Source organism: Anas platyrhynchos, chromosome 10 (genome assembly GCF_047663525.1).
Source record: "Anas platyrhynchos isolate ZD024472 breed Pekin duck chromosome 10, IASCAAS_PekinDuck_T2T, whole genome shotgun sequence".
In the NCBI taxonomy this organism is placed as follows: domain Eukaryota; kingdom Metazoa; phylum Chordata; class Aves; order Anseriformes; family Anatidae; genus Anas; species Anas platyrhynchos.
This window is the reverse complement of record NC_092596.1, coordinates 10,420,747-10,446,973: the sequence shown is the minus strand read 5'-3', so window position 1 is coordinate 10,446,973 and position 26,227 is coordinate 10,420,747. Positions and strand designations below refer to the sequence as shown.

Sequence of the window (26,227 nt, the reverse complement as noted above, 5' to 3'; positions counted from 1 at the left end):
GTTGCCACTAGCATTTTTTTCTGTAGAGTGAATAATGTATCTTTGTTATCATATAAAATACGCATTCCCATCTTTTTTATATTCACCCAAAATATTAATATTAGGGAAATCTGGTTACTCTAACATCCAAATTTTTGAAAAATTTTCAGTGGACTCCTTGGAAGACCCAGAAATGATGCGCACTGACAATTTTCCTTTGTTTGTTTTCCTCTCTGTGTTTCGTGAGAATCTGGCTCTTCTCCTTAAGATACTTAAGTGCTGCAGCTCTGCTTTTTAACTCGTGCTCCAAGTTCTGCTGATGGGAATTAAGCCCTGTTCTTGAGTTGGTTCTGTATGCCGATTGTGGGTTTTGCTGTCTGTGAGTAGTCTGCACATTTGTTCTTAATATAAGATGTCCCTTTTCTGTTCTCTGCATTCATGTACAGAGCATTTAGTTAATGAGTAAAGCGAGCTGCTTAGCACTTTCGCAACTCCAACTGGAAAGGCAGATGTGTTGTATCCATTCTTGCAAGTTTACTGAGCAGCACAGGGTATGTCAACATCTCCTTTTTGTTACAGTAAATACACTTTATAATAGATACCGGCCTGCAGGAACAAAGTTTATGGACGTTTGCAATGTGGCATCTCTTAATCAACCTCAGGCTTTTTATAAATAGAAAAAAAATGTTTTGCTGTAAAAATGATTCTGCTAACTAGTATGCCAGCAGTGAATTTTACATTGCCAAAATATGTTGAGCTGGTATTTAATTAAACTCTTCCATACTTAAGATTTCCTTGACATTTTAACTGTGTATTAAAGCAAAGCACTTTATCTCTCAAATGCAGTGCTAAAGAAGATCTTTTGAAGTTTTTCTCTTTATTGGTGCTAATAGTCACAACGTTTCCTCTATAATTATTGTAAAAGTGATGACTGGATTAGCTTAGGCATTGTGAGATTTTAAAAGCTTAGATTCCCAGAGCTAAAATCTGAGAATTCAGTTCTGCCGAGAAGACTACCAGTTATTTCAACTGTGCCTGCCTGTTCCTCCACAAGTTTCAACATAGCTCAGTGAGTCTTCTCTGACCGTAAGGGCTATCAGTGGGGGAGGGATCCTGCTATAAATCTGGGTAAGCACAATGGATGTTTTTGTATACACTTACCATGGTAATTTTCAAAAACAGCCTATATATGCTAGTTAAAACCTAGTTTTATTCTGAATAAGTGATTAATACACAGTCTCTGTGTTTAGTCTGCTTCCTAATATTCAGGTTTTTTTTTCATATTGGTTCAACAACTGTGCGCCATCCCTTTTTATATTTTTTAATAAGGCAGCCAGTTTTGAACTGTTTGAAGAAAGAGCAGAACCTTGTTCCCCATCTGATGTGCCATGAACAGAACTGTTAACTTCTAATCCTGGATCTTTTGCTTTGTGTTTTTCGGATTTGACTCTACCAAGCATAAAGGGAACGTGCAAAAAGACAGAAAGCAGTTAAATTTGACCTGTAGGGTTTTCTTCATGTAGATGACATGTGAGAGGGAGAACAAACTGAATCCAGCATACCAGAATGGGCTGAAGCTGTGGTAAGCAATTGAAACATTTTTTGCTTGTGAAGTAAGTTAAGTGAATCATCAGCATCAGACACTTTGCCATCTTAGTCCAGTTTCAGAGCTTAATTACCCTTTTTCCTCCTTTGTAGATAAAGTCTTTTTTTTTCTTGTTGATTATTTCTCAGAAAAATGGAAGAAGGCTTTTAAAGTTGGTAAACAGTCTTATCTGCCTGTTTTTGTTCCCTGCATTGGCAGCCTTCCTCTCAAGGAGCTGATGCTTTAAACAAGAAGTGTTTGATTTTTCTCTTATTTTTCAAGAAAAGCTGTACTAAGTCATAGGCAGTATTTGGTAACACTGAGAATGGCTGGGTTTTGAAGAGCTGGAAATAAGAGATCAACAACTCCCATTCAAGTGGAGTGAGCCCCACGGCAGAGGACAAAGTAAAATGGGAAAATCAGAGTATTTCCCATTTGAGATAAACTTTCTTGTGTTAAAATGCACAAAGCAACGTCCATCTGCTGAGCGATCACATCTGAACTAAGTGGATATCCTATCAGAGATCTCTTCACTGCCAGATCATGGGCAGTCAGGAAGAGATAATTTTATTTTTACAAGAAATAAGAGTCAGAAGTAGGTAGGTTGAAGTGTAAAACACATTGTTTAATTCAGATATAAAGCACTGCATCATTATATGGAGGCCAAAAACTTAACTTTGCATTGCATGGGAGATTCATCTCCTGCATACGAAAATATACAGAAAACGGCAGGAGACCTATGGCAGTGAAATGGACTGAAAACTAAGCTTTAGTGAGTGCAGCCATGGATTATAGGGCATTCATTACCTGAGTTTAGTTGCTTGGTAGGCTGAGGAGGGAGAGGGACAGTGTGTGTGTGTGTGTTTCGATACTTCAATATTAAAGCTTTTGTAATGATAGGTGTTTTCTCAGTAAGAAAACTGGTTCTGGAGGTTTTGAGTGGTTATGTGTTGTGTTTTTTTCTTTATTAAAGTTTTTAGTTACAGAAGAGGTTATATGTAAAAAGGATATGGTCCACCTTTTACAGTTTACTTGCAACATGAAAAAAAAAAACAACACAAGTCTCTCATGTCTTATTAGACAGTTTATTTGTTGTTTTCCAAAGGTTGTCAAATTCTGATATTTCCCCCCATGACCCTTACATGCACATTAGCAAAATGAGTCTTATCTTTTCACAGCAGAACATTCAACCTTCATTTGGTACAGATCACTTCTGCATCAGTAAACAATAGGCTTTGCTTTTAGATAAGGATTTCACTCAAAAGAAATTATTCTCTAATTTCACAACGCTGTTGTTCCTGAACCTCATTTGTTCCTGGGCCTCATTTGTTGCTGAAGCAAATCTGAAGGCCTTAGCCTGTCTAGTCATTTTGCTTTTGCAGAATTAGAAACGGCATTGTGGACTAATTCCATTTTTATCACAACAAGTGAATAGTTAACAATGACAAATATAGCACTTGTAAGGGTTCCTTAAAGGGGCTGGATGGAAATGACCGAGCTTATTTAAACGAAAAAAAAAAAAAAAAAAACCACTGAAATTCATGTCACAGTATTCTATACTGAATAAACTAATGTCACAGCACCATAAATGCAGAACCTTCTACAATTGTGCTGAAGGAAAATGCAAGTAATTAACAGAATAAACAACGGAATAAAAGCTGGTTAAGTTCCTTCAATTCTCTGTTTCCTATGTAATTGTGAAACCTCTTCTCAACCATTTCATTAGAAGTAGCTTTAGTTAAAAATGTGGGGTGTGATGAGAAAAAAAAAAAAAAAAAGCCCACAGCACAGTTTTACTTAAACTCTCAGGACAGATGTATATACATAATTTTGGACTCCTAAAAAAAAAATCCTACTTTTCTAGTATCTTACACCTTTTTTTTTAAATAAAGGATGAGAAAGTTCACACCGTGTATACAGAATATAAGTGCAAAATTTTTAAAAATTCAATATCCACGTTTAAAGAGAATGGATACTAATTAAATGAAGATAGTTACAGAGGTGTCAGTTGTTTCAGAACTCGTATCACTACTAGGAAAACATGAACGAACCCTCTCAGTTGCTATAATGCCTGAGATAACAATGGCGTGAAGTATGAACTCCCTGCTTCTCAGACACTGATCTGACAGCTCGGGTGGAGAAGGAAACAGACTGCAACAAAGCAGCATTTTGAGCCTTAGCTGACATTTAGCACGTGAAGGCTTTGATTTTTGTGCACTTGTTTTGAAGTAATTTCTTTACTGCAGTGTTTGTCAATGTTTTCCCATTTGAAATGCTGGAGAAAGAATTTTTGAATTCTGTTAGTGTAAACTGGAAAAGTGCTCCCTTTCACTGCGCATTTGTTTTTTTTTCCGTATACTACACCTAGAAATCATATTAACAAAGTTTTCACCAGTCATAAAAAGGCCTCATGAAAAGGAGAAAAGGAGCAACTTCAGTGCTGTTTGCTTCTCAATTCCAAAAGCTGGTATTTTTCTCAGTGAAAGTTTAAAAAAAAAAAAAAACAAAAAAAAACAAACTGCAGTATCTGTGAATTACATGCCTGTTTCTTGTATGTCCTAGTACAATAATATCCCAATGGAGGGTGTTACAGCCTGTAAGCAATTCTGAACACCCATTGCACTGTCCACCAGAGGAACAGGGAGTGCACTGTAAGAGGAATGCGCTAAAACTGATGATCTGCATCTATAGCAAGCACTGTCATCAGCAAAAAGAAACGGAATTACGTTCGCTTGATCTAACCTAGGAAAATGACTCCTAGTGTTCATCAATGCTACGTTGCAACGTTTTACCTATAATAATTTTGTAAAAAACATTTTTCATGCTACAGTTTTCAAATATGTTTGGCTAAGAAAGAAAAAAACAGATGATGGTGTTTGCAAATGGAGATGCGTGGCTTCGCTAGAATCAGACCTCCTGCACGGGTTGGTCGGAATTCTGCAGACCATGCTCCCCCGTGGAAGTCTTACTCCAAGACTAAGCAAAAATACCGAGTGTATTCCATATCTATTTCTTCTGCTTACAGCCTCAGAACGAACAATAATATTTTTTCTAACCCCAACACATTCATAAAACAAAGTAGCAGTAGTTAGTCAACAGCTGTATTGTAGATAAAGTGTTCTAAATCTATGTCAGGCACCATATATCCTTAGAACTTATCTCCCTTATAAAATGCTGTAGTTGTTCTGTTGAGCTAGTGTAAGGCTTTAAAAATGCAAGTGTTAAGAAGAGCATAAAGAATTGTGCAGCTGTTGCAAAATACTTACAATGTTACTGGGCAATTTCCTTTCAAATTGAGCCGTTCCAGAGAAATGCTCCTGGGCTCCTTCACCTATTGGCAAGGCCTCATGTAAGTCATGTCTAGCTGAAAGCTCTGAATTTGTACATCAAACTGGAAATGCTTTTTTTAGTTCACGTTCACACAATCTGGGATTTGCAAAACATTACAAAATGCACACATTTTAGGTTTATATATAAATAGTGAGTACTTTTTACACTAGGCAAAGTGAATTTTCCTTCACTTCAGAGCATGCTTTTTCAAGTATTCATTGCTTTGGGAAAAAAATGCATCAGAAGGTAGCTGTATCCACATTTCAGCATCGGTAAGAAAGGGTTGGGGAGGAAGTATGAAAACTAGTTCTTGCGATATAGTGCTTGGGTCCGGATAGCAGTACCAGTGTGGCACAGGGGTGCTCTCCTGGCAATAGAGCAGTGTTCTGCTGAGCAAGGCTCACAGAGAGCTGCAGGACCCTCGTGGGACAGCAGCAGAGACCCCATCCTCTCAGGACACCCAGCCTTTTTTAAAGGTTAGGTGGTGACCCAAAGGATGCAGCTTTGTCTCCTTTTTCTACCTAACATGCCAGGAAATGCTCTCAATAGTTGTGTAATGATCAGAGGAGAAGGTGAAGAACTCTGTCTACAACTCTAGTGGCAGTGAGTTAGAGATCTCAGATGCACACGTTGTTTCTTTTCTTTTGGGTTAAATCTGTGGTTTGCTCTATGGACGAGATCTCAATCTGTCCTTGAAAGCGTCTGAACGCAGTTTTTGTTTTGTCTCAGTGATAATACAGGAATCTCATGTCACAGACAAACCCTGCCACTTGGTAACTCTCTTCCCATCTCTACCACAGCCCAGCATTCAGATGCTATTTGCTGCACGTGAGCACTGCACACACTGCTGTTACCTGTGTTTATGACTTGGCATGAAGATCAGGTCCTCTGATTTGGTCAGAAGCCCAGCGCTGCGTGGAGGTGGAGCATCCCCAACTCCTGGCTTGGGAGCAGGGACTCACCTGCCTCAGCCTGAGGCCCCACCTGAGGACATACCCAGAGGCACTTGGTTTTAGGTACGGGTACACTAAGGACCACAGTCTACCCTCAGGAAACGCATGGTTTTCATCCCTGCTGCCAGAAGTGACAGCCCATCACTGATGGCAGAAGTTGGCTGGAGGTGACTGACTAAGGGTTTTGAATGGTTTGCTTTGGGTTGCTATTCACAGGCACTTCACTGTCCTCACACCTGTAAGCAATTCTCCTTGAAAAAGACCTTGTGATAATTGACCACTGCTGAAGCACCTTCTGTTGGTTTGCATACAACTTGAGACCAAACCTACAGTATTACTTCAATGTAAACATAGCTTGTTACAAAAAAAAAAACAAACACAACAACAACACCTACTACCATCCTAACCCTAAAGCCTAGAGCAATAAGAAGCCAGTCCAAGCCTAAGTACACATTAAATAGCTTTGGATTCAAATTAAATAAAAAGCTAAATTACAAGCATGTAAGATCTCCGTGTTTGCTGCTGACTGATTCTTTTCTAGCCCCAGGCCACGCTTTAGATCTTTGCACTGTCTTGTTTTGGTGGTTCTGCTGACTGTGTTTCCAGTACTGAATATTTAACTGGAGAGGAAAAAAAAAATCATTAATACAATAGCACACAATAGTAACAAAGTGCAAGCAACGGGTGCCAGATACTGGTTGGTTGTATCTGACTTTGGAAAAGCTTTTACAGCAGCCTTGATTATCTGTCACCGAAAGAAGGATCACGCTTTTCTTGTGTAAGACACTTCTGATGGCTGAAAACATGAAAGCTAAATATTAACTGCCACCGTTTGCAGAATGAGATCCTTGGTCTCTTATCACGGCTTTCCTTTGTGTACAATGAAGAGGGAAAGACATTGTAGTGGATGTTTTACAAAAAGCTGCGGCATAACCTAAGTAGTGTCTTCAAAGAGACGCTAGCTCAGTGCAGCGTGAGCGCCTTTAAGGAAGTCCTTCACTACAGCTGCTTTTGTGGCCAGATACAGGAAGGTTAAGGAATGCAAAGTTCTCACCTTGGGGTTCCTCGCTTACGACAGCTTCCATGTTTTCCCCTTTCACATACTCTGCGTTAAGTCCCTCTGAGAAGTAACAATAAAGAGAGTGAGGTGGGAGGGTAGGAAGCAGAAATGATTTGCTTTGATGCTTTAAAATCTCTAGTAATGGGCCTATCTTCTGTAAAAGCTAAGATGCTTTTTTGCAAACTCCTCTGCATTAACAGCAATAGAGAAACATCACTAAACCATGACACGCAGCTGAGAAAGCGCTGTCGGACTTTCAAGTAACCACAGAGGCTCTCTCAGAAGGCAGAGCTTCCAGTCCCATCCCTTTTTTCTGAGTCTCTTGCTTCACCTTTACCATGCGAGGAGGCAGCGAGGCTAATTGCTGTGCTAGCACGGCTCAGCTTGCAGAGGTGCACAGACCTGGTACCTCTTCCAGGAGGGACTGCTATGCAGCAGGGGCTGCTTCTAAGCACAGACACGTGCTGTATTTCTCATTAAAAGCTGAATTATGCAGAGCTGTAAGAAGCAGCTTAAAGCAAGGCTGTGCTGCTGAAGCAATGTCCCAGCACGTGCCCCTGCCACTGAACCCCAGGGTCTGCAGAGGGTCCCCGAGGCTGCCACAGCGCCGCTTTCAAGCAGGGCAGCAGAAGTCAGAGAAAGATGAAGCCCACCTTTACCTTGTCCCTCTGCAGCTTTGAGGGGTAAGGGATAAAGCAGAACTGGTGTCGCAGGCGGTGCTCCCGCCCAGTTTGTAACTGTGCCTCCCACACCCCACGTTGCAGCCATCTCAACTTTTCTACACATCTAAACACGGCACAAAGCCCGGCAGGGCTCTGCTGTGCCCCTGCCCGGCTCTGGACAGACCTGGCCCCGTCTCCTGGCAGGGGAAAACCAGAGCAGGGCTGCTCCTCGCCAGGGCTGAGCCTGCTCTCCCCGCTTCCAGCGAGCGGTCATCACGCACCACCTCCGCCTCCCCCAGGCCGTGTGTTTTGCTGGGATAACACCAAATGCAATTTATGTTTTTCAATAAAAAGCCACTTCTGCAGTGGCTGACGGCTCTCAGATTTCTGTCATGCATTGCAATGCATCTAAGGCCTGACATTAGCCCAGCATGCCATGTCTGATGGCTTAAATTAATCCTCCTTTATAATTAACTTTAATTTCCTGCCGCCTTTCTGGGGCTTTGTGTGTTTCAGCTTCCCCCTCATCAAAGCCTTTGCTCTCTTTTTTTTAGTTATTTATTCTTGCCAAAATATCATTTAAGTGGGGGGAATATACAAGCGTGTTTCATTCCATCACATTCATTTGACTTTCCCTGCTGATCTAATTTACCAAAATGCTCCTGTTTGTTGCAGACACAACTGGGAAAATAGCACGATTCCAGCCAAAGCTTCCAGCCCCCAAACACCCTCCCCAGAGCACAGGAGGCTCTCGGGAGAATTAACTGGATTTATATAAAGAGCCTTTTCCAGCTGCTTGCAACTGCCTCATAAAGGCTGGGGGGGCTGCCCCTCACCTGCCCTTAAACCTTCTGGGACAGGGACAGCCCCTCAAGGCACATGGGTCCCTTGTCCCCAGCCACCTGCCTGCAGGTGACATGCCCCCAAGCAATGCCTACAGCACCTCAGGGAGCTTGGCAGCTTAATTTGTGTTTAATTGCAGTGATTGCAAGGCACCTGTGGAGGGGGTGGGATGGGATGGGATATATCACCCACAGCTGTGGCTGCAGGCACTGCTTCAGTGTTACCCTGCTTCCATTGCTGCTACCTGGTGAGTGGTCACCTCTTTTTCTCCTCGTATTTATTTTGGGGTCAGAATTAAGCATATATACAGGGCTGTGCTGGCAGTGGGTACCCACACATAGTGTCTGGTAAACCTGTACTGTGCTGGGGCAGAGGCAGGGCTCTCCCCTGCCACCCCTTCCTGGGGGCAGGGTGGGGAATTAGTGGGGGCAGAGGGGTGCCCGTTCTGCTGGAGTGCCTGACGCCCACTTTGGGCACCTCTGCCCCCTGACCTGATCCCACCTCCTCCCAGGGGCTGCTTACGCTGGATGCTGAAGCAGAACTTCTTCTGCTGGTAGGAGATGTAGCTGGAGACAGCCCCCACGAGCGCCATGGCCAGGGCGCTGGCGATGCCGGCGATGGTCCCCGTCTCCACCGTGCTGCTGCCTGTGGGGCACAGAAAGACGCTGGGTGGTGGGGGGCACCCATGGCCCCGCTCCCCCCAAGACCCCACAGTCCCTACCTTCGTTGTTGGTGTTGCCCCCGGCACCTGCAAAAGAGGGGAGCCTGTCAGTGACCCCGGTCCAGCCACGTCCCACCTGCAGCCCTACTCACCCCACACCTCACACTCCTGGGCTGGCACATGGGGTCCTCCTTGTTCCTGTGCTGCCCTCACAGCAATGTGAGGGTAACTGAGGTGTCAGGCAGAGGTACACAGCATCCCCGTGCCATCAGAAGGAGATAACTGGCTGAGCTCGTCACACCAGGGCACCTTTACATAGCTTGAAATCCATTTTAAAGTCTCCTTCCCTGGAGAAATGGCATCGGGAGGAGAGATGGTTCCTGCTGGAAGCTGTAGCTGTGAGCGAGCTGCTTAAATCCCGAGTAATGGAAGCAGGTCAGCGCTGTGTTAATGTCTCCAGTGTGGTTTGTCCTTGGCACGGTGATTCATTAAATGTTGATTGTGCTTGTGCTGTTCATTGTCTTTAACTCGGCTGCTTTTAGTGTTGAATGCTGTGGATCCTCGTGCAGATGCAGCCAGTGCTGCTGCTCCCTCCTGGTGACCAGCCATGGGTGGTTGCACCTTGAGGGCCGGCGCCATGTTAGGGCACCGGGGTCAGGGGACATGAGTCCCACACAGCCTCAGGGGGCCAGGAACAGGCATGGCTGACTGGAAGGAGGAGGCTGAAGGCCTCTTCTGCTGTCCCCACCAGCCATGGTCCTGCTGCCAAGCGGTGGGAGGCGGCTTTGGTGTCTCCTGAAGGTGGCCACAGCATGGGCTGATGTGCCAGGCCCCAGGGCCACCTCAGCGTGCAGGCTGCTGGTGTGAGGGGACATGGCTGAGCCCCCCGATCCCTTCAGATCCATTGGGGGGTCCTGGGGTCCCTTCCCCACCACAGCAGAAGGGGCAGATGCCATCTGAGAGGCCCCATGGCTCGGCCATCATCCCTGTGCCTCAGGCTGGGGGTGCAGACCCGCCCGCAGGCCCGTGCTTACCTTTCTTCTTGTCAGGGCTGTAGCCTCCGTCCACGATGCTAGCCAGGTCGTCGTCTGAAAAAGCTTTAAAAATAACAACAAAAGCTGGTCAGAGCCTGAAGGGAAACTGTCCCCTGCAGTTGGGGGTCTGGCAGCTGCCTTCCCGGGACGGGGAGGGGAGAAAACAACCTAGAAAGCAGCAAATGTAGTGGAAAGGGAAAACAGTGTGTGACTTGATCGGGGTGAGAGAGGTCAGGAAAGCTGGGTGCCAGCTGTGCTGGTGCCTGTCTGTCCTGGTGTCTGTGGGTGCTACTAGGAAGCAGAGAGAAGCTGGAAATGGGGCTTTGGGGGGACTCTGGTGCCCTGTGAGCATGGTGTGGCAGGGCAGGCTTCCAGCAACCTGCAGGGAAATGCTGCTTGCTCAGGAAGGCGAAGGCTGCGGTATTCATCTCAGTATTTCCTACAAGCCGTCTGGCTGCCTGAGGAGCTCGGCTGGGTTTTCTGTGCAGCCTGGGCTGAGCGCAGGGCTGACGGGTGCGGTGCCACCAGTGGCTGCTGTTCTGTCCCCAAGCAAGGACAGAAAGAGGTTAATGAGCCGTTCTGCTTCCCTTGCAATTACAGAGCGTTAGCAAAACGTTCAACCCCAAATTATTTTCTTTTAAGCTCATAAAAGAGGTAATAATTGACTTTAAGTCTTGCTTGAAAGACGAGAGAAACGTGGAACGGGAGTTAGTGGCGGAATTAGTAAAGCTATTGAACCTTTGACTTTCCAGCCTGGAAAGAGACTTCCTTGCTCACTAGCTTACTGCAAAAAAAATGGTTTATGGGTTTAGTAATGAGTGTAAAAATTAAAAATAAAAAAAAAAAAAGCTAGAACCCAGAGGTCAAAAGCAACGCAAGGTGCAGCAGTGCTGGGGAAGTGTGCGGCTGTTGGCTCAGCAGCTGGCTCACAATGAGTGCCATGTTCCAGCCATTCAACACCTCAAACCTTCCTGCAGGAGTCTAATACTCCAACAAGCCCAGAATATCAAAGTGCAGACAAGTCACCTAGTTAATACAGCCTAATAAAATACCTGACTATTAATTACACGTGTGAGCAGGGTATACGGCCATCTCGACATCCATAAACCTGCCGTGCAAAGTCTGTTTTCTAGCTCCGGTGCTCGAGGGAACAATCCTCTCACACAAACGACTCATTCACTGGAGTATTTCAGAGATGGAAAAAAAGTCTCCTGGCCCGTGGTGCGTGCTGTGCCAGGGCTGAGACTGCTCTGGATTTATGTCTTGGCAATGACTGCGAACTCCAACAGTACTTGGTTAAATAGCTGTCGGGTATGGGGGCGAGGTGAATGTAGCAGAACCACTGTGGCCCAGACAAGGCATCGCCTTTCTTTCTGCTCTCCCCCCACTTTTTGCAGCAATCTGTTGTGTCTAACCCAGGGACATGCGGCTGATAGGACGGCATGGTCATGAGCAGGATGGCAGGGAGAGGGGAAATCCACACGTACCTTCACCAGGTCTCACATTTGGCTGCCCGCCGCCCTTCATATCGTTGCTATCATCCAAGGCATCGGCCAAGTCGAAGTCGTTCCCTACGGAACACCACAGCAGTGTGAGAACCTCCTTAATGATGACAACTAGTCAAGGAAAGGCTCAGCTTTGCCAGGGACCAGCATCACTGGAAGCAGCAAAGCCCCTGACATCGCTACTTCCTGGTGTGGCTTTGTGCCGTTTGGGGAATGCTCTGAACCTGCCCCAGTGCTGCTGTTGTGAAACACAGAAATCACCTTGTGTCACAGATTGAGCCCAGGAATTACACAAATTGCACCAGACACAAGTGGTCAGAGCAAAGGTGGCATGATAGGGATGCTGGCATGGGCACGGGTGTCCTGCAGCACCCATGCCATCGTGAACTGCCTCTGACCTCCTGGCTTAGTGTGTTGTTTTTTTTCTCTCCATAAATGCACAGTTGGTATCCTCAGGAGCTTGACTCGAACAGAGCAGCTTTCTATTGCCTTCGCTAAATGGCAGCTAAAAATGTGGAATGGAGCCAACCTGAGTTTCTCAACCCACTCGCTAGCTCGTAAATAAGTTTCTTCTCATCCAAAACCGATGTTGAGCCTTTTTGCCCAAAGCTCTGCCCAAACAGGCAGCACAGGAGCCTGTGAGCTGGGTGCACTGAGACCCAAGCACCAGCCCTGGCAGGGAAATGCAAGCCCCCAGGCAGAGGAGGTGTGCGGTGATGCCGAGGTGCCCCATCCATGAGGTGCTTTTGTGGGGTTTGATTACTCTGGGGCTGTTTCCTACCTCTCCTGTGAATGCACAAAGCAAAGGCTGGAAGCAGTGTGGCAGGGAGCTCGTGCTCACCTGGGTTATGCCTGGGAGGGGGCCGCGTTGTTTTTGGCCGCTTGGTTGTGGTGGTGCGGATGACATCCCCAAAGCTGTTGTCTGAAAGCATACGGAGAAAAGACAAAACCCCATCAACCCTCCCAAATGTGAATCTGATGAGCACCAAGGGCTCCAGGTCCCCCTGCCCCAGGGCACGTATCAGCAGGGCTTCAATTTTGTAAGGGCGCGAGCAGGGCTCTGGGGTACCTGGCTTCCCTGGCCGAGGGAAGGGCTTGGGGGTCGGCTTGGCTGGTCTGGTGGTGGTCTCCAGAGGGTCATCGAAGTAATCGGCCAGATCAAACTCTGTTGTGGGAGAGAAGAGACAGACAAGTGGTGGCGCTGATGGCTCTGCTCGGTGCCTCAGGAGTACATCTGGCCAGATCCGGGCCAGAAGAGTCACCAGGAGCAAAATTCCCACGTTGGAGTGAATCTAAGCAGTGTCTTTGAACAGGGAATGTGCTGGGGATCTGGTCAGCCAGGGCACCTGACCGGCACAGTGGGAGAGATGTTTTTCCCTGGGTGGGAAAACGTCACCAGATTGGTGCCGTTCAGTGGGAGCCGGGGATGTCCTGGGGGAAAAACAGGAGCAGAGACATCCTCTGGGCTTCTCCGGGGAGGAAAGCCAGCAGGTGCTGCACGGGCAGAACTGAAAGCCCTCGCACAGCTGAGCTGTGGTCTGTGTCTCCCCCATCAAGATACTGCAAAGTGTGCAAAACTCAGCCTTGGCCATAAATGCTCTCACGCCGCCTGCCTTCAGAACGGACAGAAATATCAATATTGCATTTACTTAGGTGCACAGATGCTGGTGGGGAGGGGAGGCAGAGGAGGTGAGCAGCAGAGGCTCGCACAGACATACAGTTGATGGAGAAGATGCCTTGGTGCGGGTGGAAAAGCTCACTCAATGCAAGCAGATGCTGCAGCACAGCTTTTGGCAAACCGAGGGGAGGTGGTTTATGGAAAACCACGGGTAAAGTTATGTCTGGGGCACCTGCATGGGCAAGCGAAGGTTTCTGCACTGGAGTCTGCCAACACAGCAGGCAGTCAGCAGGGTGGCTGGCATGGTGCAGCCCCAGGGTTTTGCTTAAATGATACGTGTGCAAGGTCTCACCTCTCCCTCCTGTCCCACCAGACGGCTTCTTGGCTCCCTTAGGAGTGGCTGTGGCAAAACAGGGGAGAAATGTTAGTCGTGGGCAGCACTGGAAGCATCACCTCTGGTCTAATGAGTGGCCAGGACTTGCTCGCATGCCCTCAGCTTTACAGCCGACCCTTGCTTCCAGCACTGCCTGATGTGTCGGAGGCTCTCTATCAGCTGGAAGTGTTCAGGAGACACCCCAATGCTCAGTGCCCAGCTCTCCTGGCCACTCCCATGCCAAAACAAGCTGCTGTCAGCTTTACAGGTTGGATTTTTTTTTCATCATTTTTATTTTACCTGTAAACCACTATCCATTAACATCAGTGGTACCAAGTGTATGAATAAACGATGAGCAGGAGTTGCGGTTGCTCCATTCCTATTAATTTCCATCTGAATACCACTGGGCTTCAATTCCAGCATGCTGTAATGATCTGGCGGGGTCTGGCTGCTGCGATGCAGAGGTTTCAGACCCTCTTACAGCCCTCACTCCGATGCCTGTTGGTGCTTCTGGTGTGATCGCAGGAGCCGGCATCGCTTGCAGGGAGCTCCCCGGTACCACCAAGCATGGAACAGGAGTGGGGTGCAGGAACGCCATTTGATTGATGACATTTTAATAAATGTAAAAATAAATTTGACTTACGCGGTACAGGGCCGAGGGCATCTTCTAGGTTGAAGCCCCCAGTGTCGTCCCCATAACCTGCAGACAAAGGATCAGCACAGGTTTGACTTGCTCCACACGGCATCAGTCACCTTTAAACACGGCCTGGCTAGATGCGCTTGCTCAAATTGCTTTAGTTTATAGAGGGCTTTCTGCTTTTTATTCTAAACCTGACCCATTGTCAGTGGTGAGGAAGACATCAGCCTTCCCTGCATCCCGTGACTGTTAAATTGCAGAGCAGTCATCTCTGCCTTTTCCATTTGTTTGCCTTAATGGATGCGGTATAAAAACACACGCTACGCTTGGATTTGTCAAGCAGAGCCTACCAATTCATCTCGCCGGCTGCCACTCACCCGTGGCTGGGCTCCCGATTACAGGTTTGCTCAACACCAGGAAAACACCGGAGCGCCACCGACACGCTGGGTGAAAAGCCAGGAGAGCGAACGCATCTCTCCTTGGGAAGTGCCTTCGGATATCACGGATGGAAACGCTGCTGCTGACTGCAACCCCAGCAGAATATGTCAGGTAGCACCTGCATCCTCCTGCCATGCCCATGTGCACCAGGAGCAGGGTGAGGAACTCGGCCACGTAGTGTTTGAGGTGCCCGCACCAGCTCAGCACCACGCCACGTCCCGGGGACAACCAGGCTGCGCCGCCGGGCCGGCTAATCCTGCCGCTCTCCGTCTTTTCCTGCATCACGTTAATTACTGTTGACTTACCCTAGTTCTGACTGTATTTGTCTTGATAAATTCATGCTTTTACATCTCGGAGCATGCTGAGTAATTAATATCCTTTGGGTTTGCTAAGCACTGCCGCACTGCGAGAGAACATTAAAATGGCTTTCCTCTTATTCCTACTGCTAAATGGATTTAGCTGGTGCCACCTGAGCTCCAGCGTGCTTCATGAATAAATTTAAAGCTTTACTGACAAGGACAATAACACCGAAAATGCACCAGTCCAGCGGAAAGCAGGGATCAGCATTTCAGAGGAGAACTTGTACAGGGAGCGGCACCAAGCGCTGCAGCACCTTCAGCTCTGCTTTCGGCCACTCGTGCACCGCGTCTTGTTCCGTCTGTCTGTAAAGGGAGCCCCAGCACCCGGTGTTACTACTGGTAGTAATGCTGGTAACGGTCTATTTGGGTTGGGGAGTCCCCCAGGTGTTGGTACAGGTGGGTGATAGATGGCCAGCTAGTTGGAGCCGCCAGCACCCTTAGCTCAGGCAGGGAGTGTTCCGGAGATGCACTGTGCTCCACAGGGTGGGTAAGCACCGCTCCTGGTGACGGCAGCAGGTAAGGGCTGAGCTCTGCCCCGTGCTTCGTCATTGTTCCACACCACCAAAGCACGCTTTGCACCCAGATGGACAGGAGGTGATGCAGCGTCTCTCAGGTCCCAGTGCTGCTTTTAAATACCCCTTTTAAATCCCTTTGGGAGGTAAAGGAGCGCTGGGTACAACGCAGCTCCTGCCCCATGCACGGGCTCCGTGCTGCCCTCGCCCTGTGGTTGCTGTCAGCTGGCACTGGAGCATCCTCAGGGCTGCGGGTTTATGGGGAAAGAACAGATAAATGAGATGTGTTTTCCCTAGTTTTCTTCACTGTGGCAACCTAAAGGAACAAACCCAGGCACCTTGCAGTGTGTAAGACATTCCCAAATGCCCAAGCTGGGGCAGGAAGGACAGGGGTGAGGCGCTGCAGCTGCCCCTTGCCTTGTCAGGGTGTTGTGACTCCGAGCCAGCTGTTCTCTGAAGGCAGAAGGGGTTTGTGCCTTGATGCGTTCCCTCCTCGTTATTTCCTGTAGCAGGCAGCTCACACGCGCGATTGTACTCGTCAGCTTTTTGGTTGTACATTAATATATATATATTTTCTAATTAAGCCTCGCTGTCTGACAAAGCTGGAGTTACAGCACCGTAACTCTCACCAGTGTGCTGCCAGGCTGCCGGCGCTCCCAGCAGCGCGCCCGTTCCCATCCTTAGCACCAGCCCACGTACCTCGCTGTGCAGTACGGGTGTGTTCAGCTTCCTGGGGAATGTGGAGCCCGTAACGGGGTGAGATCGGCAGTCTGGGTGAGCACAGAGAAGCCCAGAGCAGGTACGGGGCTGGAGGGGAGAATCTCAAGGTGCTCTCCTGTGCCTTGGTGAGAGGAAGCAGCGGCTGCCCCCCTGGCGGGCACAAGGCGATGCTGCTGTCCCTGTTCTCCACTCCCAGCAAAACATTTTGATTTCCAGAAGTACTAATCAAAATCGCTCTTGATTATGGCAAAAACAACCTCTGCTGTAATTTTTTTTATGCAATTAACAAGGGTATATGGTAATTCCAAGCAATCTTGCTCTTGAGATTAAAGGAAAGCCTGCCAGGAAGCACACGAATAAAGCTTTAAGATGAGAATTTGCATAATGAAGACTTGCTCTGTGCGCAGGGACTGATGCCTGAGACCTGCTAACAGCAAGGCCAGCAGGAGCTGCGTGACCTGCCCGGCTGTGCCCCAGACACCCAGCAGGAGCTGCCACCACCCGAGGTCCCCACGCATCCTCTCCTTACCTTGGTGGACAGACAGACCTCCTTTCCCCACCCAGGTGGACAGACGGACCTCTGGCTGCCCACAGAACCACAAGAGCCCCAGCTCTGGACACATCCACAAGAAGATGAGCTCTCCCAGCAGGATGCTCTTCAGGCTCCTTCTCCTTCCCTGCCAGCTCTGGTTTCGGTGCCTCGACCTTCTAAAGCTGGGAGGGGGCTGCAGACCCCAAACATCCCCGCTCTGAATCCTGGCAAGGGGACAGTGAGCACCCAGGGCAGCCCCCAGGACCTGCTCCACATCACAAAACCTGCAGGGTTCCCAAGGCTGCCCGGCATCTCCACACCACGGGCAGGTGACAAGGGTCCCACACAGCTTTGCTCAGAAAACCGATCCTTGTGTTCGTGCCCAAGAAGAGGTCCTGGTGCGTGCCACGTTCCACCCCTTCCAAAAATGTTCCGGTTATTCCCTGGGGACTGCATCAGGAGAGGACACCTGCATGTTCCTGAGCACGAGCATCTCCCTCTGAGGAGCAGGAGCCGGGCAGGGCACGCACAGCCCCAGCCCTCCTGGCCAGCAGGCAGCAGGAATTGCCCATCCGCTGCCACCCCGCAGCACACAGGACCCACAGACCCAGCTCTCACAGCTTGCCATCTTCAGTGAAGGGCAGAAAACGTGGACGGCTCCTTTCCAGCTCCTTTCCCTTACCTTCCATTACTGCAGGCATTTTCCTGCTTTTCTGCATGCTGTCCAAGCAGCGCTGTTACACAGAGCCATTACGGGCTGCGTTCAGATCTATCGTTTGATTTCTGCTTACACGTTAAGTAATGACTCGGAATTCGCCTAGGGCCAAAGATGCCTGTTTATAAACCAGCCGACAAATTACAGCACGAAAGCATTTTGTTCCCAACCCTGCACAGAACAGCTAATGACAAAGCCGGGGATGCAGGAGCCCGAAGAAAACCGAGGCAGGAGATTAAGTGCTTATCACCTGATTCCCAACGGAGAGACATCGCTCTCATCAGATAACGATCAAGAGAAGATGTTGTCGTTAAAAGTAGGTAAATAGGGAATTACACGGTAAAAACGTTGGTTCATCGCTAGGGACGCGCTGCTGGTTCAGTCTCCCACTGCTGGGGAAGTTCGCCAGGGAACCAGTGTGGTTTGATATTCACCTGGCATGAAATAATTTAGGTGCATAAAACCAGGAGCTCCCGGAGCTCAGAGAAGTCCACCAGCAAGGCTCAGCCCTTCTGACCCAATCTGTGGTTACCCAACAGGGCAATGTGATCGCTGTTTCTCAGGTAAGTCCTGCTTCCTTCCCCCACACCCTTTTAGGAAGCCTCAGACCTCAATGAGAAGAGCACAACTCGTGGTACCCCACTCGTTAAGGAGAGCTGCTGATCACTGCCGCTGTGCGTTAGGTCATCGTATGAATGAGAAGCAGAAGTATGAATGGAAGTAAGAGTATGGCACCTCCAGAACACCAAGGTAACACAAAAATGCTCGCAGAAGAAACCAAGTAGCCAAAGAAGAGCAAAACCAGGCAGGCACAGCTCCTGGCTACAGGCTGGGTGGCTTCCACCACCACCACTGGCAGCACGGCCATTTCTTATCCAAGCACAGAGGCTGTGCATGCCACCAGTTGCTTAAAACCTCTCCTTCTTCCCTCTTTCACCCAGGGGCCTTTCCCTCTGGCTTGCTGGCACAGGACTGCAGGGCAGAGGTGCAGGAGGGCTTTCTGCTGCTGCCACAGCTCAGCCCCTTCTGCTGGCCGGCCCCATTCCCCTCCCGCAGGGGCAGAGCTAGGGCTGTGCCATCGGGGTCTCATCAAGCATCTCGTAAAGCTCCCCCTCCTGCCTCCGACCACCCTGGGTCTGTGCCGCAGCCACGTGTGTCCTCCTGAAGCTGGATGTCAGGCAGCCTCCCAGCCTTTGGCAAGTCCTTTCTGTTCAGGTTCCTCTGTGCAGAAGCACAGGGAGCGTTTCAAAGAGCAAGCAAAGCGCTGAGCAATTCCCATCTCCCAGCCCCGTGCTGCGCCCGCCTGGCCCCACGGCTGCTCCTCGGGCCGTGGCTCTGCTGCCTTCTGAGAAATGCTCTTGGCTTGGCAAATGCCTTCTTGTGCTCGCCTCCCAGATCGCAACTAGCAAACCCAGCATCTGGATCCCCAGCTTTGAAGTCTCCTTTTCAAGAGCAGTCCTTTCATGTTTTGCCTTTTGATACGCGGCATTCATCTTCCCCAATGCTGCTATATCCAAGTTCTTCCCCCGGTTGTGAATTACAGCAGGCGGATTACAAAGGATTTATTGCAAAGGTTTTCTCTTTGCCATCGGTGTGATGTAGTTTATTAAACATATGTTTTGCTATTAGAGCGGTGGCAGAAGTGGTGTCTAATAAAAACCCCCCTTTTCCTTTAGCTAACTATAAAGTCGGTGCCTCAAACCTCCAGGAGATGGTTTTGTAAGGAGAAACAAATTTGATTTTAAACCGAGCAGTCCTAAAAGTTTATTCTAGTCAACACTGGAGATCAATAGACTGTTCTGGTTTATGTGCTGTAAGGGCTGAAACGGTTGCAACAGATGTAAGGGAAAAATTACATTTTTGTACAGTATAAAAAAAAATCAACCAAGTAAAATAGCCATTTCCAAGCACAGGTATCACCAAGCTCGAGGAAGAGGTTCTGAAATACAGGCAGAAATATGGAAATTAATTATTTCTAAAGCTCCAGACAAAAATATCCGGGCATAACACGTTTAATTAATTCATATTTGTTCAAAGATCAGAGATAATTTGTAAGAAAACCAATTTAGCTTCTCCCACTTTGTCAGAAACGCTATCAAAGTAAAAATTATTCTTTAAATGTATTCCTTTGACTCGCTACCGATACCTAGTAATTATAAATTTTATTGCATAATAGTGGATAATAACTAAGGGTTTTAGTAAACGTAGATGCCTCGCATGAGGCTGCTACCTAGCTCAGCACTGGCGGCAGTGCCAAACTGCGCCTTCACTCCTCTGCCATGCAATTCCTCCTCGCTGCCAGGAGTGTGGTGAGCAGTCCCTGCGGTGCTGGCAGGTCACTGGGCGCTGGCAGAGCTGCCACCACTGCTGCTGTGGCAGAGGCAAGCCCGGAGAGCTGGGCAAACGCCTGGCGAGGAGCTGGCACCGGCTGCGCTCGCCACCGGCCACCGCAGCGTGCACGGGGCGTGCAGGGGAGCTGCCCGCAGTGACCACAGCCATCTGCACAACAGTTTGTGCTAATTACACTGTCAAATATCGCTTTCTCGTTTAAGTAATTATTGTAATTGCTGGCGGGACATTGCTGTCGCACTTGAGCGGGGAGGTATCCGTCAGAGGCTGGCTGTAGGACGCGGGATGGCAGCACCAGTTGCCCGTCACTGCTGATGCTGCAGCTCCAGAGGAAGCCCCAAACTCTACTGTCTGTAATCACTTTGTAATTGCTCTTCAAGTTTTTCTTGCATAATATAAAGCATAAAACCTGGACAGGCCCCTTCTGAGAGGCCCGCGAGAGGTAACCTTGCACTCCCTGCAGGAGCAATGACCCCAGGTGTCACGTTTGCCATTTCCATGAAAACATCAGTGCCTTTCTGTCCTGGCTTATGATGAGGAGAGACTAAAAAATGCCACAAAAGCATGGGAAGTTCCTTGCTTGACTGTTTTCTTTATCATTTTGGACAAGCACTGGGTTAACCTAGCACGACTCAAACATAAGTACTTCTTCCTGGAGAAGCCAGAGATCTGCAGACTTAAGAAATCATGCAAGGTGCTAGAAGAGCTCAGGCTCCACGGTAACGCTCTGGAGCACAAAGGCTTCACAAACCAAAACCTAAAATATTTTATTCAGTTCAAAAGTCAGTTTTCTCTTCCTTTCCTGAACAGCTGCAGCTGAGATCTCTGTTATTCTTGTGTTGGTGGCTGATATGGACCTCAGCTGCACAAATCATACTCAATACTGGTTTTGCTGCATAGTTTGCTCTCTGACGTGGAGAGCACCAAAGAAACTTGATTTCTATTACTGCTGCATGGCGGAGCTGGGGCTGAAAGCCCCAGGGGACAGCTCCGCCTTGGAAACCCACTTCTTATCGCTACCTTGTGCTCTCCTGTGGCCACTTCAGTGCTCAGCTGGCAAAGGGCTCCCGGCACCTCTGCAAGAGACACGTGGCAAGGCTGAAGCCGCCTGGCAGGACCTGATGCCTGCTCTGTGCAGAAAAGCCTGCAAATGCCAAGCCCCCTCCTCACCCTTGTGCAGTCATTCCCATGGAGGGGCAACTCAGCACAGCTCAGACAGGGCCAAACTGAGCGTTGTTCAGCAATCTTGGATGCCTGGCACCAGCAGAGATGATTTGCAAACCTTTAGAGTGAAATTCATTTTGATGCAAGCACAGCCAAGGATGTTTAAGGGCCGGACCCTGCAGCCCAGCACTTAAGACCGAAGCAGAGCAGCGTTCTTCTGTGCAAGCGGCGCAGGATGCAAACAGCTTTGCTGCTGACTAATCACGAATTTGCCATTTTCATCCAAAACCGGGACTTCACGCCCAGCCTCTTGGCTCAGCCTGCCAAAACTGAGACCCGCATTTGGAAATGCGGGCAGCGAGCAGGAGCAGCCTGGGACCGCGCTGCAGGTGCCCGGCAGGTAGGGCCCAGGGGGAGATCACCCCGGGGCTGACTCACGGCCAGCCCCAGTGCTGCCACCTTCATCTTCATCGCAGCGCTGCCCTCCTGCAACACCGCCGCGTCTGAGGGCTGCTTCCTCGCCCAAAAGGGGTTTTTAGAGAACTTTCCTAGGGCTTTTTGCAGCATGGTTGTCTATTTTTTCTGCGTGACCTTAAAAAGGGCTTTATTTTCTATTAAGAAAGGAGGAACGGATTGCTTTTGAAGAGCGCTTTAAAATAAAGGAAACGAAGAGGTAGGGTAGGCTTTGATTTCATGATTTCACCACCACCCAAAGAATAATAATAATATAAAAAAAGAGCTCGTTGCTTGCTGTCTGCAAAGCCCGCTGCCCCGCTGGGACCGATGCCTGGGCTGGCCCCTGCCCGTCTGCAGAAGCAGCGAGGACGCAAGCTGCAAATCTGGGTCACGGGGGGGGGTGGGACAACCCTGCTGCCCCTCGGCTGCAGCACCCCGACCCCAACCCCTTCCCCAATCCCAATCCTAATCCCAACCCCATCCCCTTCCCGAGCCCCCCAGCCCCCTGCCCGCCGCGGAGCCCCCACCCCCGGCCGGCTTCCCACTTCCCCGCGGCACCTCGGACGATGAGGGGGGTATCGGCAGAGCCCCCCCGGCCCCCTGCCAGCCGCCCCTTCCCCTACCTGCGGCCAGCAGCGCGGCCAGGGCGAGGAGGCGCAGCGGGCGGCGGGCGGCGGCCATGTCGCGGCGGGGCTGCGCCTCTGCCGCCCGGCCTCCGGGGCGGGGCCGCGCAGAGCCCGCCTCGGCCTGCGCCTGGGCGCTGAGGGGGCCTCGGGGCCTTGCTGTGTGTCCCCAACACCCCCCCCCCCCTCCCCCCGAGGTGTTTCAGCCCAATTATCCAGTCTAGATATCGCCTACCAGCAGTGTCACCCGCTAAACCGTGTCCCTAAGCACCACGTCTGACCTCTCCTTGAACACCCCCGGGGATGGTGACGCCTGGGGCACCACGGTTTTAGCCCCCCTGGGGGATGCAGGGTGCCAGGGCTCTTCCATCCCTGCAAAGAGCTTGGGAGACAGCCAGCAAACAGGCTGTGGTGGGGTTGCAGTCCTTCCTCTGTGAAAGCAGGACGTGGTGGGATAGCAGGGGAAGGATGCTTTAGGCTCTGAGGCAGCTCTGGGCACGGCAGGGACGTGGGTCCCATGTCGTGGGGCAGGGTGGCGAACGCCTCCTGGTGAGCCCCTGCTGTTGTGAGCTGTGGGACCAGCAGCAAGGACCTCGGATTATGGGGAAGCTAAAAGCTGAAGATGCTCTTTGGCTCCTAAACAAGGCCATCCTTCGCAATATCGCCTCTCTTCGTATTTATACAGAGAGAAATCCAGGACTGCAGTCCTGCAAGAGTGGAACTGAAGGAAACTAGCAGGGCAACGTTTGCACTGTCCCAGTGCGGCTCGCCACTACCCTCTCCATCAGCTATTTGCATTTCAATAGCTTTCCAGCCCTCTGGTAATTGTGGGGGGAGGAGGCGGGTAACGAGGCTTTTATATTAGGGTTAGATCAGCTTTAGCAAGCCCGCAGGCATGTGAGAGCGCTGCAGCAGCTGATGTAACCCAGTATATTGTCTGCCTGTCTGCGTGAGCCTGGGGTTTGCACTAACCCTTGTGAGTCGATTCATAATTACAAAGAAATGTACGAATGTAGCAGTGAATTGGCAGGAAGGCAGCCGCAGCGCTGCACACCAAGTGGAGCAGCGTGACTCCAGAGCCCATGCTGGAAGCACTCACCTGGCTTGAGAGCCCTGAAGCCCACAGTTGCCCCCTGGGCCCGTCACATTGGCCTTGGGCCACCACCAGTGCCTTGAGGGGAGGCCAAGCCAGCGGCAGAGCCTGGAGGCTGGCACTGGGTGCCCTGGGCACGCTGTGAGGCCTCGGTGCTTCCACTTGCTCCGCACCATGACCTGCGCCGTGCCCACCGCTACCTGCTGCAGAAGCACGGTGCGCTCCTCTTGTGTTTCTTACCTCCAAGCTGGAGCAGGCAATGGGCTTTTTATTTTCTTCTGAGCTATCTTAAAGCTGGTGGACTAAGCAGCAAGCAGAGGGAAACTTTCAGTGGGAAAATGAGTCGAAAACTTTGAATTGGGAAAGTGTTTTTCGTTGTGTTTTAGCAGGTACTACACTTAGCTCCTCTTGCTGCCTTTGGGAATCTGCTCCCTTAGCATGCGTTTGTCACTGAGCAAAAATATGTTTGAAGGGAAGCAGAAAAGCAGAAAACCTAACATTGGGTCAAACAAAAATCAGATTCAGAATCCTTTTCTTGCTAAATCTGTTCAAATAATTTAGCAGGCTCAGAACATGTAATCTGTTAGATCCCAGTGAACCCCTCGCAGGCCCCAGTCAATTACCTTTGGTGAGTGACGGACACATAAAAAGCATCAATTTACCTGCTGCTGAAGTGCGGCTGTTTTAAAAGCAGGATGAGCTGTCATGTAGCAGTGCACAGCCTTGCTACACTGTTATCTGTAATGGAAAGTGAAAATACTACACACAATTTAAAATGAGCAATTTCAGAAGAAGAATTACATTTCCACCCATGTCCATCTCCTGCCTGAGATGCTGTTGTTTTATGACATCATTTCCAAAAACAACATTTTTTTTTTTTTTTTTTAATAAAAATTTGCCAGTTTAGGGGTCTTTTTAATTCCCTTACACAGCTGGAACACATTTGGTCAAATCATCTAAATGCCTCGTTCTTCAGAGCTTGAGCTCCCAAAGACTGCCTTCCTGGGCTGCTGCCCCCAAACGCACCAGCTGAGCTGGGGAAGGAGGCTCGGGCTGTGCTGCAGCTGCGTGGTGGAAGTCACAGCCTGCAAACAGCATCCCTCTGCTTCTCCGGGCTTGCAAATACAACTGGCTGCAACCATACCCCTAGAGATCACCCGCTGCCTCTTGCCTGGTCCACTGCAGTGTGGGCACGCTGGTGGGGCTATTTGTACTGGCTAATTTTAAGCCTCCAGTTTCTCTGCCTAAATTAGATGTCTAGACTCCTGATATATTCAAAGGTGAGAGGCAGGTTGCTAATTACAGCACCCTGAATCCCACCCTAAAAGATCTCTTGTCTGTATAGGGAGCCTGGGCACCTTAAGTAGGTGCTTAAAAGGGGTATGAATATTCCCTATTGTACGCCAGGTCTGGTACTGCTACTGCAAACAAATAAAGAACCTCCTTGCCTTGCGTAAATCAAATGCCTGAACTGCACTCTTAAAGGAGAAGTGTTCGTAGTAGGAGCGTGGAAATTAACTGGAGAGTCCATTTATTTTTGGCCAGTCTCCTGGGAGCACCTGCCAAGCACTGCCTCTCATTTCAAGCCTGACTGTTCCTGCTGAGAAAGTCTGATGAAGCTCCGAGTCTGGGTCAAGGTGAGTGCTGGCTCTTCATCAGCTGTCTGCCCTGTTTCAGAGGGGAAGAGGAATGAAACCTCAGCGGCGGATTTGGTGTGAGGGATGGCGTGCTCATGCTAGAGAGAGCAGGAATGAGAAGAAACAGGACTGATTGTTTATGGTTTGGGTATTGATTAAATGCACCTGCCGGTCCCCAAGCATCAGCGTACAGTTTTAGAATAAAAATGTTGAATTGTAAATTCAAGGGAGAGAATTAATTCTGGCTTCCTCTATGCTGGGACGTTAGCCAGTCGCTTAAAACAGGTCTTACGTGCACCTGTTTGAAACCGGAGTAGCTGACACAATCCAGGGTGCCTACGTAAAAGCTTTCTGGGACTCATTAAAGCCGCAGCATGGCCGATGGGGACGCCCGCGAGGATGGAGCAGGCGCAGGGCTGCATCCCACAGGGCACGGGTGCTGGGGCAGTGCGGGGCACGGACCCACTGCGGGGCTGCCGGCGGAGAGTTCAGGGCTTTGTTTTTGCAAAATGACTGTGATCTCAAGTGGAAGGGCGCCGGAGCATTGGGGTCAATTCGCAACTTGTGTTTGTTCTCTAGATTCCTGAAAAGCAGCGAAACCTGGTGTGTTTTGTGTGTGTGTTTTGTTTTTCTTATATTTTTTAACTTTCCACTAGGGACAAAAATCGCTGGCTAAGAACCCCAGGCCCCAACCCAAAGAAAACATGTCTAGAGAAGCAGCATAACTGCTTTTTTGGCCAAGCTTTTTATTTTATTTTTTTTCTCATACTACTCCAGAAGCCTGCAGAATCCAAAAGGGGTGAAAGAGTGTGAGGTGATGTCCAGTGGATCAATGAGCAGCTGTAAAAGAGCTTTCCTGCCGTTCCCAGCAGTTAATAACTTCATTGCGCAGAACGGAGGTTTTCAAAAAGACCTCGTGTGTTTTTTGGCTGACCGAGGGCTGGCGAGGAATGTGCATAGTTACTGACAGTGAGAATGTTTTTTTTTTTTTCCTTTTTTTTAAAGGGGAGGGAAAAAAACCTCAAACAAACAAACTTGCTTTCACCAAAATCTTGGTTCCTGTTGCTGAGAGTGTGCAGCATGACTTGCAGCAATAACACGGGGCATAAAGCAGCCTTATTCAGGCTGGGAAGTGTGGAAATCTGGGTGTAGAAGTGGTAATGTCAGGCAGTTAAGGTGTCTGCTTGCTTTTTCCCTCGCGCAGGCAGGGCAGGGGTGATGGATGTGGCTGGGTGAGTGTAGTGGTAAAGTGGGCACTGGCAGAGGTAGTGCTGGGTTGATGCTGCTTGGGAGGAAAGTGGCTTTTTTGGCAAATCCTGAGTGCTGGCCCTTGGAGGAAAGGGGTGGCTGTACCTGCTGGGCTCCAAAACCTAAAGGAGACTTCACACA

The 26,227-nt window shown here is 49.3% G+C and overlaps 2 protein-coding genes and 1 long non-coding RNA gene across 3 annotated transcripts in view; 2 read left to right on the top strand and 1 right to left on the bottom strand.

The window, feature by feature from the left end:
• Positions 1-2,630: 2,630 nt before the first annotated feature.
• Positions 2,631-22,236, bottom strand: CD99L2 (CD99 molecule like 2). The gene is made up of 11 exons (XM_027465083.3): positions 22,109-22,236; positions 14,247-14,303; positions 13,583-13,630; positions 12,682-12,777; positions 12,454-12,534; positions 11,595-11,678; positions 10,108-10,170; positions 9,134-9,160; positions 8,935-9,057; positions 6,902-6,967; positions 2,631-6,467 (listed from the first exon to the last, which is right to left on the bottom strand). The coding sequence occupies exons 1-11, from the start codon at positions 22,164-22,166 to the stop codon at positions 6,403-6,405; spliced, it is 768 nt and encodes a 255-aa protein (XP_027320884.2). The 5' UTR covers positions 22,167-22,236; the 3' UTR covers positions 2,631-6,402.
• LOC140003288 (uncharacterized) lies at positions 8,613-20,793 on the top strand. The gene is made up of 2 exons (XR_011811654.1): positions 8,613-8,659; positions 16,677-20,793. It is a non-coding gene; the product is annotated as an uncharacterized lncRNA (long non-coding RNA).
• Positions 22,237-22,354: 118 nt separating the features above from the next.
• Positions 22,355-26,227, top strand: part of LOC119717883 (uncharacterized) — a 32,834-nt gene continuing 28,961 nt past the window's right edge. The window contains exon 1 of the mRNA XM_072042821.1: positions 22,355-24,838. The gene's annotated coding sequence lies outside the window, so the exon portion shown is untranslated. The remainder of the gene's footprint in view (positions 24,839-26,227) is intronic.